The sequence below is a fragment of the Arachis hypogaea genome, chromosome 3 (genome assembly GCF_003086295.3).
Source record: "Arachis hypogaea cultivar Tifrunner chromosome 3, arahy.Tifrunner.gnm2.J5K5, whole genome shotgun sequence".
Lineage (NCBI taxonomy): Eukaryota > Viridiplantae > Streptophyta > Magnoliopsida > Fabales > Fabaceae > Arachis > Arachis hypogaea.
Genome location: NC_092038.1, coordinates 5,618,958 through 5,630,962, shown reverse-complemented (window position 1 = coordinate 5,630,962; position 12,005 = coordinate 5,618,958). Strand labels below are relative to the sequence as shown.

The window sequence follows — 12,005 nt, the reverse complement described above, 5'->3', positions numbered from 1 at the left end:
CGCTTTTTGCTTCTTGGTTATTATAAAAAAAATAAATTAATTAAATACTTGCATTCTTTGAAAAAATAATAATAATTACGTGCTCAAACATCAAAGATTCGTATAGTAGTTATTAGATGATTATTTCATTTAAAATGTTAGAATTTTTTTTATGTCGTTTCATCAGTGATTTAATTTCTATCATAAACATTCAATTATATAAAAAAAATTTAAATCAAAATAGTGTCACTCAAACTCTTCAGCAAATCGAAAAGACTTTGGTTTATTAATATTACTACTACTACTACTACTATTATTTTATTATCCTAGTTACAGTGTTCAACTTTCAATTATTATTATTCTTTTAATAATTGTTTATTCTCTCAATTCAGCTGTACTTCCTAACAATCAAAGCTCTGCTATGCTGTGATGTATTTGATTTTCCTCTTAATTCTTATATGTTACTAATTAAAGAACATATATTAATGTTAAGTCAAAATACATAGCACTAAAGTACTAAACTACTTACTACTATACTGTATTTGAATATGACAACACTAGGTTTTGGAGCTGAAGCTTTATCCTATGATCACACTGTCAGCATTGAAGTAATTAAGTCCTTCCCTCTAACAACCTTTTTTTTTATTTTATATTTTCTAGGATAGGACCTTACTGTTAATGTCACTGTTACATTTACACATAACTTTAATTATGTGGGTCCTAATGTTTTCAATTTCCACCTCAGTGTTTGACACACCCTCATAAGCCACAGTACAATGGAGGAATCATCCAAAACCCAGAACTGAATAATGGATCACAAGGTTGGATTCAATTTGGTGAATCAGCAATACAACATAGAGAATCATTAGGGAACAAATACATTGTGGCACATAAGAGAAAGCAAACTTATGATAGTGTCTCCCAGAAGGTTTTCTTGCAAAAGAACAAGCACTATGCTTTATCTGGTAAATTTAATAATTTTGTACTAAGATAAATTGTCTTGGTTTTATATTAATGAAATATCAAGAAATTAATTAACTTGATTTTGTTCTTGGTGAAGCTTGGATACAAGTGAATGAGGGAAATAATGTTGAAGTAACAGCAATGGTTAAAACAAGGAAAGGGATAAAATTTGCTGGTGCCACAATTGCTAAGTCTAATTGCTGGTCTATGATAAAGGGTGGTCTCACAACAGATACATCAGGAATTGCTAAACTCTATTTTGAAGTAATATTATTGTTTAAATTTCTTAAAACAGATATTAATTTTTTATTTTTTATTTTTTTTAATTTGATGTTGAAAATGCTGAACTGTGTATTGTAGAGCAAGAATACTGATGTGGAAATATGGGTGGACAGCGTTTCCTTACAACCCTTCACAGAAGAGGAATGGAAGTCTCATCAAGATTACAATATTGAAAAGGTAAACATTGTTTTGCTAATAGTTTTTGTTTTTGTTTATCTATATATTTTTATTATATAGAAGTTAATACGTAGTTAGTATGAAAGGATTTTATGTCATATAATTATTTTTCTTTATGCAATATTAACTATTTTAAATAGGTGACAATTATTAAAAAAAAATTCATGTATTATGCAGTTTTAAATTTTTACTAAAAAAGCTATTTCCTTAATCAATACCCTTAATCAATTAAATTTACTACATATCATTATACATTTAAATTATAATAAAGTAACGGCTAATGCAATTAACACTTTATATTAAAATTGTAATAATAATAACAATAATAACAAAAATAATAACAATTTTCAATTACAAATAATCAAATACATATACAACAATACTAATTATCATGGTTCTTATCATAGAATTTATTGATATAATTCTTTGTTATAAGAATTATACAGATTAATTTATAACTAATTATGAAATAAAAACTCATATATTATTTTTAACTATCTAAAAAATAATATACAAAAATTCATAATATTAGTTTTTCGTGCATTACGCGCGAGTCTAAATCTAGTTCAGTTTATGAAAACAAGAAAGAAAAATATAGTTTAACACTCTGCGAACCATCATTGGTGCTACATTCCCCAAATTTGCCACAAAATATATGAGATTAAGTTGTTTTGTTCTTGAAAATGTGTAACTTGGCAGGCAAGAAAGAGAAAGGTATCAATCCAAATATTGGATAAAGAAGGAAAGCCTCTTAGGAATGCAAGTGTATCACTTCAACAAACAAGGGCACGCTTCCCATTTGGAAGCGCAATAGACAAATCCATTCTCAACAACCCTGCATACCAAAAATGGTTCCTCCAAAGGTTCACAGTCACAACATTCACCAATGAAATGAAATGGTACAGCACAGAATCCGTCCGGGGCCGGGAAGACTACTCGGCCGCGGACGCGATGCTAGGCTTTGCCAGGAGAAACCGCATTGCTGTTAGAGGCCACAACATATTCTGGGATGACCCCAAATTCCAACCTGGTTGGGTCCCTTCACTTTCACCACAAGAACTCAATATAGCAGTGCAAAAGAGGCTTCAATCTGTTGTTTCAAGATACAGAGGCCAAGTTATTCATTGGGATGTTGTTAATGAGAACATGCATTTTTCATTCTTTGAGAGTAAACTTGGACAAGATTTTTCAGCTAAGGTTTTCAGTGTGGCTCATGGGATTGATGGTGGTGCTACATTGTTCTTGAATGAGTTTAATACAATTGAGGATAATAGAGATAATGCAGCAAATCCTGCAAGGTATATTCAGAAGCTTAGACAGATTCAAAATTATCCTACTTTTAAGAGCAGAGGAGGAGTTGTTGGAATTGGCCTTGAAGCACATTTTCCTAATTTTCCTCCTAATTTGCCATACATGAGAGCTTCCATTGATCAACTTGTTGCCACTCGTTCACCAGTTTGGATAACAGAAATTGATGTTTCACCCCAAAATAATCAGGTAAAGTTTACTACTCTAAACATTATTGTTAATGTCTCAAGTGTCAGAAGTACATGAAGTTAGTGACACATCAAAAAAAATAAAGAAGTGTGAGGAGTTTATAAGATGAGAGACCCATTAATTAGACACTTTAAGATTTTGAGTTGAATGTGGTATCTTTTCATTTTATGTTTTAACCAACCTTAATTAATACATTTGAATTTGTGTGTAGGTGCAATCCTTTGAACAAGTTCTAAGAGAAGCACACTCTCACCCTGGTGTCCAAGGAATTATAATGTGGACAGCAAGATCACCACAAGGTTGCTACAGACTTTGTTTAACAGACAACAATTTCAACAACTTGCCTGCAGGTGTTGTTGTGGACAAGCTTCTTCATGAATGGGGCCTCAAACCATTCTCAGCAAACACTGATCACAATGGCTTCATTCATGTTTCTCTTTTCCATGGAGATTACAAGTTGGAAATCAATCACCCTCTCATCAACAACAACAATTACTCTTTCACTCACCACCTTCAAGTGAATCCAATACATCATCATCATAATAATGGGTCTCACATAACTACACAGATTGTTAAGCTTTGTGTCTAGTTATTATTATCAATGATTATTCCTAAAAGTGGTACTTTCTTAGTTTCTTTTTATGTAAATATAAAATATATATATTAAAAATAAATAAATAATAATAATGACTGATTTTTAATATGCATAATATTTTTTAACTTATTTAACATATGACACAAAATAGCTTCTTCTATTTATTTTTTGCCAAACAATAAATTGTAATTTTCTTAAATTTTAAACATTTTTTCATGTCTATTTATTCTTATGTTTATGTCCTATATTAAGCAAACATTAAGGCTAGAAACCTTATAAAGGAAATAAACCTCATAACATCAATTTTTCTACACTAATAAGGAAAATAAATATTAATGATTCCAATAATTGAGTGAATTGATTATGTGTAAACGTGTAATGTGTTAATTTACTGTATGTAAAATCAATAGCAACAATGCACAAATAAGAAATAACTAAATATAAAAGATTATTTACCATCTCAATAGATCTAAACATGAATCATGGACACTTTGAATGACTTTGATACTAAAAATTTTCGGCAGTCGCAAATCACATGGATCTGGTGACTATAATTTGTGGAAAAAAAAAGTTTTTGATTTTGGGAATAAAATAAGACAAGACACTAACACAAAAATGAGTGTTCTTGTATTTTATTTTATCATAAATTAAAATAAATTATAAAAGTATAATTTATTCTCTTTTTTATTTTTACCAAAAATAAGAAAATTAGAACTTACAATTTCTTAAATGATTATAGAAAGATTATGCTATTTGAATTATAATTCATTGCCTTATTCTTTTTTTATTTAAAAAATTTATAAAAAAATATAATAATAAAAAGTATAATTATAAAAAATTAATAAGAATAATAAATTTTTTTATATAATTCATTAATATTTTTGTATTTTTTTGTTAAAATAAATAAAAAATATATTAATTTAATATCTTTAAACATAATATTTTTATTTATATCTTATTTATCAAAATATAATTTTATATTTTTATGTACGAGCTTTTGAAAGAACCAAAATATACGAGCGCATGGTCTCTTTTCTTCAATAGTGTAGTACCTACATTTTCGGCAACTGTCTCGAGTCAACCAAACACAACCACAAACCCATGACCCTTCTCACTTCACACCCACATTTTTTTCTTTTTTTTTCTTCCAAAATTTCCTATACTCTATTAGCATCTCAATTTTCAACACCAAGTAAATTCATTTGCACTATTTTATTTATCCAAAAAATAAAAGAAACAAAATGTGACAGCTGGCAAGGGTCATTGAGTCAATGATCACTACTAAGTTTGATTGAACACGAGTTCAACTTCTTTATTATTATTGTCACATACACTTCCCATTACTTTGCAACACGTGGCAGCTCATGGTTTTTTCTTCCTCTCTTTTTTTGGTGAAAAACCATTTATTTATTGCTGTTTTGATTTGCCTTCAATTCGCTCACCAATTTCCTGAGATGAAAGAGAGGGGTCTTTGTTGAGAGAAAGAAAGGGAAGCATGTTCTTTTCTGTCCTTTCTTTCTCTCTCTGATCAGACACTCTAATAATACATTCATAGAAGCATCATTTCATAAACCCCTCCTTTTCCTTTCTCTCTCTCAAATTATTACCACAAACACCATCCTCACACTTCTCAAATCAAATTATAGTAGCTGGAAAACCTGCACTTGCACCATGTGTGTTTCAGTTTTACTGCCACAAACTACTGTTGCTTTTTGTTTTTTGACCCAATTCCAAAACAAGTTAAAAAGTTAAAAAGCTGAAGCCTTTTAGAGCCTACATCATTCATTCATTCCATTCAGTGGTAGCTAGTTAGTGTGTTTTGCAATGATTCTAATGAAGGAGAGTTTTATTATTGGATCCTCCCATAACTTCAGCAAAGTTATCAAATTGCCAAAATCCATGAGAATGAGCAACCCAAGAAAGTAAGTATTATTATTATTATTGCTACTACTACTACTACTACACTGTACTCCAATTAATATATGCATGGTGTTTGTGTGAATTGTGATTGTCTTATTTGTCTCTCTTAATGTACAACATATATACTACTAATTGTATCAATAAATAAATGCACACTTGTTTTTGTTTTGCTTGCTTTGTTGGTTAACAATAAAAAAATAATGTTGTTGGTGTTGGTGTTGGTGCAGCGCAGATTGAGAAGAATATAGAAATCATAGAAAATAGAAAAGAAGAGAAAAATGGTTAATTTGTGAGATGATTTTCACGTGAGAGTTCTGCCATAGTGTTCCATGTCCGTGAACAATAGTTTCCAGAAACCAAGAAGGCAACACTTCAACCACATTAAGTGTCTCCATTTTTATGGATCCTCAGAGAAAGAAGAGCTCTTTTACTTTCACTTTCACTTTCACCTCCACTTCCACATTCACAGTTTTGTTCTTCTTTGAAGCTGAAGATCTCAACTTTAGTGTAGTCAATAGCTTGGGTTGAAGTGTTGAACTCACATTTTGAAGCAACAATGGTAGATCTGACTGAAAGTCACACCAAACAGGAAACAAAGAAAAATCAAAGATCTCTTATTTGGTCAGTGAACACTGTGCATTATTTAAGAATTTGTCGATATTTATTATGAGGACCCGAATCTGGTGAAAAAGATCCAAACTTTGTGCTGTCCCATTTTTCATCCTCCATTTCCCTTTTCAAAAGACACAAAAAGAGAAAGACATGGGAAGAAAAAGAACAAGATCCTCTGTTTTCTACTCTGTTTTCTTCGTCTCTGTTCTCTGTTTTCTCTCTCAACTTGCAACCTCAGAGGACGATTCCCAAGCGCTTTTGGCACTGAAATCTTCCATAGACGCACACAACAAGCTTCCATGGCGACCAGGCAGCGATGTCTGCACATGGCAAGGTGTCAAAGACTGCTTCAATGGAAGGGTAAGAAAGCTTGTTATAGAATACTCCAACCTCACCGGAACCTTAGAATCGAAGATCCTGAACCGTTTGGATCAGCTTCGAGTTCTAAGCTTCAAAGGGAACTCACTCTCTGGTCAAATTCCACAACTTTCAAGCTTAGTCAACCTCAAATCAATTTTCCTCAACGACAACAACTTCTCCGGAGAGTTTCCGGCCTCTGTTTCCGACCTCCATCGTGTAAAAGTCATAGTTTTGTCAGGGAACAGAATCTCCGGCGACATTCCGGCGTCGTTGCTGAATCTCCGGCGACTCTACATGCTCTACTTGGAGGACAACTTGTTCACCGGGAAAATCCCGGGGTTCAACCAATCAAGTCTCAGGTACTTAAACGTTTCGAATAACAAACTCTCCGGCGAGATCCCGGCGACTCCGGCATTGGTACGGTTCAATGCTTCTTCGTTTTCCGGCAACACTAATCTCTGCGGCGATCAAGTCCACGTGCCATGCAAAAGTAACATCCTTTTGCCTCCTTCTATGAGCCCAAGTTCCTCCACGGTTCCAACAACAGCAAAGAAAAAAACATCATCGAACCGCACGAAACTAATCAAGATTATTGGAGGAACCGTTGGTGGTGTTGTTTTGTTGCTCATTATTTTGGTTCTTGTCTTCTTCACCATTTGTAGAAACCGTAGGAAGAGGGTAGGTGCTGGAGCTAGAAGGAAAGGAAATGGGGTTGGAAGTGTGGAGGAAGTTGAAGATGTTGGCGGCGGCGGAGGCGGCGGCGGCGGCGGCGGCGGCGGCGGCAGCAGTGGTAACAACGAAGGGAAACAAGGTGGTTTTGCATGGGAAGGTGAGGGTCTAGGGAAGTTGCTATTCTTAGGAGCAGGGGATAATAGGGAAATGAGTTACACATTAGAGGATTTGCTTAAGGCTTCAGCTGAGACACTTGGGAGGGGCATTATGGGAAGTACATATAAGGCAGTTATGGAATCAGGGTTTATTGTGACTGTTAAGAGGTTGAAGGATGCTAGGTACCCTAATTTGGATGAGTTTAAGGCACATATTGAAGTTCTTGGTAGGCTTAGGCACCCTAATTTGGTCCCACTTAGGGCTTATTTTCAGGCTAAGGAGGAAAGGCTTCTTGTTTATGATTATTTCCCTAATGGCAGCCTCTTCTCTCTCATTCATGGTATGTTCATGTTTTCTTCTCAATCACTATTATTTATTTATTTATTTATTAATGTTGGATTTGGCTTGACTTGTAGCTTTCTTGTTGCTTTGATTATTCTTCTTGGTCTTTCCATGTCTCTTGCCAATTTATAATTCTTATAAATTAGTGGAGCCACAACATTGATATTGATATGATTTTAAGGTAAAGGTAAAGGTGTTGGTGTTTATCTATTAGATTGTAATTACCAAACACTATATTAGAATTGATTGTATTGGTGTAGCCATAGGATTCCACATGGGTTGGTAATATTATTGCTTGGGGCATCATGTTCCTAGACTAGTTAGCTTTGTTGTTGTTGTGGTTCCAATGTTGTATTTCTGGTTTACAAGAGTGGGTTGGAAATTGGAATATGTGGTCTTGCATGCGTGGGAAGGTGATTTATATAATGATAGAACAATTATAATTATAATGATATATAATGTAAGTATTTTTCAAGGATGAAAAGGAGGGTTTGATGAGAAGGACCTAAAAGTTTATTATCTTTTGGTGTATAATGGGGGGCCTCCTTTGATATCCAATGATATCTAGGCACAAAAGCTTTCCCTCTCGCTTAGATTTAGTTAAATAGGGACACAAGGTGTTGCTTTCCCTCTCCAACTGTTTATTATAATTTCAGACTTTATAAAGATTTGTGCTTTCTATTTGACAACTCATTTATATGATTCTGGCCCCATGTTAGTGCTGTCCCATTCAACCATTGAAAAACTAAAGAGAATTTTCATCGAGTCTTTCTTTCTTTTCTTTTCTTTTTTTTTTTTTGGTAGGCTATATAGTGTTATTATTAGATTGGATGCCACCCTGATGAACATCTACTTCTACAGTTATCTAATCCCAACTTTCATTGGTGTCACAAATTAAACCATGTATATTGAGTCTTTCCTATTGTTCAAATATAGATGCATCTTATGATGGTTCATTGTTGTTGCTTTTTAAAGTTGTTGAAGATAAACTACTGAATTGGTTCTTGAAAGTTGATATAACTGACCAAAATATCTCTGAAAGATGTAACAACAAATAAATTTCAGAAAATTTAAAAGGTGATTAAAAAACAATATAATATATAAAGGATTTTAGAGATCGAGTTTTGATGTACTTTTTGCAATCATATTAGAAAAGTAACTTTTTCATTTGTAAATTTGGTATTCAAGTGATTTTTTCCCTTTTTCTGTAAATAATTGAACTTAAAAAAAAAAAAAGAGGTTCAGAGATAGAATTCTGCTGATATTTGCATGCACCTTCCAAATAGGTATCTAAATATTTTTGCAAAAATTCAGATCCATTGTAGATGTTATATAGCAAATGCAAAAATTGATTGCTATTTATAAAAAAAGAAGTACTTTTATTTTTTTGTTATGTTTCTAAACATTTTTTGGTTTATCTGTTGCTCATATCTTTTGATATTATTTTCCATTAGTGATATAAACTCTTAGATACTATATTTTGGTAGTTTATCTAAGTTGTTACTACTGTTAATTAGTATTTTATTTTAAAAGAGCATGATAAATTGGTAGCTAAGGCCTCTGTGCTAATAATAATAATAATAAAGGCCTAGTTTACACATTGGTGTTGTTGAGCATGATAGTAAATTAATTAAGAACCTTAGTTCTGTCATTGTCCCTTCTAAAACATGTTATGTAGAAAAAGATGAAAGGCAAGTGTTCCCATAACTGTTAAAAAGCTGTTATATTATCTCTTCTTGATAATGCAATACCAATTTTGTAATAGGAAATTAAAAAGGGTTTTTTAGTATTTGAGGGAAAAGCATATGTTCCTTGTATCACAATCTATTCCAATTAGAACAACCCCCTTGTTCATTTCTTATAAAGCAAGAGAACTGTAAATCAAGATATCATACTATGTACAACGGAAAAATAAGGACTATTTAACCTTGTAATTGTGATTACTTAGGATTAATTAAGGCAAGTTACACTTCTAATACTGCATTATTATTAGTAAACTTCATCTCTAGATTTCTGGTAATTACTTTGTTATTATCTTCCTCAGTTAATCTTCTGATGAATGTAACAATGCAGGATCAAAAACATCCGGTGGAGGAAAGCCTCTTCATTGGACATCCTGCCTCAAAATCGCCGAAGATCTCGCGACCGGCCTACTCTACATCCACCAAAACCCTGGCTTAACTCATGGAAACCTTAAATCTTCTAATGTCTTGTTGGGTTCGGACTTCGAATCCTGTCTTACTGACTATGGACTCACCATGTTCCTTAACCCTGACTCAATGGATGAACCAAGTGCCACCTCTTTATTCTACAGAGCACCCGAATGCAGAAGCTTCCAGAGGTCTCACACGCAACCGGCCGATGTATACAGCTTCGGAGTCCTTCTCCTGGAACTCTTAACAGGAAAAACTCCCTTCCAAGACCTTGTCCAAGAACACGGCTCGGATATACCAAGATGGGTTAAATCGGTTCGTGAGGAAGAGACAGAGTCCGGGGATGATCCTTCCTCGGGCAATGAAGCATCCGAAGAGAAGCTTCAAGCTCTCTTGAACATTGCAATGGCATGTGTTTCGCTTGTGCCGGAGAACCGGCCGTCGATGAGGGAAGTTCTGAAGATGATAAGAGACACAAGAGGGGAAGCTCAGGTATCATCAAATAGTAGTGATCATTCACCAGGTAGATGGTCAGATACAGTTCAAAGCTTTCCAAGGGAAGAACACTTGAGCATATGATGTCAAATTTTTCTTTTTTTATTTTTAGGTAGGTGGTTAATAATAGTTTGATTGAAACCTATGCTTTTGATGCTGATTTTTCTCCTTGAATTATTGGTTATTGATTTTCCAATCCATCATTCTAGGTGATAGAAAACTCATGCTGTAAACACCTTGATTCTTAATCTTCTTGTTCTTTGTGAGTATATGCACTTTTTAAGAGATTCATTCATTTTCTAGACTCAAAAGATTCATCACTGCCATTGCAAAAGATTCCAAGTATTTATAGTGTTTCCTTCTCTCCATTTAAACAAGTGGCGTTCGAATTTCGCTTTGTGTATGTAACAACCCATTGACCAGATTCTTAAATGGAATTTATATTTGCAGCAGATTAGTCTTTTGTCTGTCAAGTTAGGGGATACTATAGACAATAAAAAAATTATTATAATAATTACAATTTATTTTGAAGGGTAATTACAAGAGAATCATATCTCTTATCTCATAGAACAATATATAAAAGACATGATAATCACTTTAAATCTCTCCAGGAACTAAAATTAAACCCATTAATTAGTTAACTACATTAAAAAAGATCAAATCAAATGGCTGATGAATTATTTCTTAAGAATCTATTGTTTTCCTTTTTTAATAAATGTAAAGGGTCAAATAGTGTATTACAAGTTTTATATTTCTAAAAAAAATCTCATCTATAAATGAAACTGATGAATAGGTATTAGTGTATTACAAGTTTTATATTTCTAAAAAAATAGTATTCAGAGATTTTACAAGAAGTATTGAAATATTTTTTTATCTTTAGAACGAAGTTAACTTTTGAAATGAGTTTAGTCTATTCAATTTAAAAAATAGACAAAAAATTTCAGATATTTTATAGAAAAACTAAGGACATGAATATGTATCATTAAGTTGACGTGTATATATGGCAGAAAAAAATTCCTTTTTTTAATATGAAAACACAATAATGCACCATTCAACTTTCGTACCGACAATTTTTTTTTTCATTTAGGACTCGGATTATATAATATCAAACAATATTTTACTTTCTTTTTTTGGAAAATAAAATAATAAAAATCAATTGCTGGTTTTTGACTGATTATTTAATTTATCCTAGAAATTGATGCATCTATATATGAAGAACATCATTTTTTTAATGAAAATATGGAAGACGTGATGAAAAGATTGATGATGAGTATCAAATTCTGTTTGTCATGTATTGTATGTCTTTGCTAATTAATTAATTAGAATTCATAAAGGACGAAGCTATATTTTTTGTATAACCAAAAATATAAAAAAGGTTTTTTAGATTGTTCACCAATTTCTAAAAGGGGAACAATTATGTACTAATAACAATTATTGATAAAAAATTGTTACGTGTGCCAGAATATTAATCCATCAATCACAGCTCGGTATTAACAGCTCAATTATTTTAGAACAAATCGAGGTTATAATTAATTATTAAGCTGAACCAACTAAAAAGATGTCTTTGCAATTCATTATATAAATTGTATATATACGATGTATCTTCTAGATTAATAAACGAGGGAAAATTAACGTCAAAAACAAAATAATATTTGAATATATTTTTTTCTAACTATTTTAAGTGTTCGTATATCTTATCTATTTAAACATTTGACGATCTTTTTTGGTTGAAATTCTTTATAATAATGAATGAACATCTAAAAGTGCATGTGTTCACAAAAAATATAGTTAAATAATTTCAT

At 32.3% G+C, this 12,005-nt stretch overlaps 2 protein-coding genes across 3 annotated transcripts; both read left to right on the top strand.

Annotated features, from left to right (window-relative positions):
- The first annotated feature begins 527 nt into the window (after window positions 1-527).
- Window positions 528-3,602, top strand: LOC114927503 (endo-1,4-beta-xylanase 5-like). The gene is made up of 6 exons (XM_029297510.2): window positions 528-587; window positions 725-944; window positions 1,040-1,206; window positions 1,303-1,401; window positions 2,101-2,898; window positions 3,110-3,602. Exons 1-6 carry the CDS (start codon window positions 528-530, stop codon window positions 3,485-3,487), a joined length of 1,722 nt encoding a protein of 573 aa, XP_029153343.2. The 3' UTR covers window positions 3,488-3,602.
- A 1,316-nt stretch (window positions 3,603-4,918) lies between these two features.
- LOC112789047 (inactive leucine-rich repeat receptor-like serine/threonine-protein kinase At1g60630) lies at window positions 4,919-10,472 on the top strand. Of its 2 annotated transcripts, none has more exons than XM_025830780.3 (3): window positions 4,919-5,415; window positions 5,641-7,553; window positions 9,629-10,472. In XM_025830780.3, exons 2-3 carry the CDS (start codon window positions 6,176-6,178, stop codon window positions 10,285-10,287), a joined length of 2,037 nt encoding a protein of 678 aa, XP_025686565.1. In that variant the 5' UTR covers window positions 4,919-5,415; window positions 5,641-6,175; the 3' UTR covers window positions 10,288-10,472. The 2 variants fall into 2 exon arrangements, with proteins under 2 accessions (XP_025686565.1, XP_025686566.1); XM_025830781.3 differs by having other exon boundaries at window positions 4,930-5,415; window positions 5,646-7,553.
- The last annotated feature ends 1,533 nt before the right edge of the window (window positions 10,473-12,005 follow it).

Excerpts from the sequence above, each read along its gene's own strand:
- LOC114927503 (XM_029297510.2), top strand. The coding sequence starts at position 528 with ATGACAACACTAGGTTTTGGAGCTGAAGCTTTATCCTATGATCACACT. Across the intron at positions 588-724 it reads ATCACACTGTCAGCATTGAA|TGTTTGACACACCCTCATAA; the intron begins GTAATTAAGTCC and ends TTTCCACCTCAG. Across the intron at positions 945-1,039 it reads CAAGCACTATGCTTTATCTG|CTTGGATACAAGTGAATGAG; the intron begins GTAAATTTAATA and ends TTCTTGGTGAAG.
- LOC112789047 (XM_025830780.3), top strand. The coding sequence starts at position 6,176 with ATGGGAAGAAAAAGAACAAGATCCTCTGTTTTCTACTCTGTTTTCTTC. Across the intron at positions 7,554-9,628 it reads CCTCTTCTCTCTCATTCATG|GATCAAAAACATCCGGTGGA; the intron begins GTATGTTCATGT and ends GTAACAATGCAG.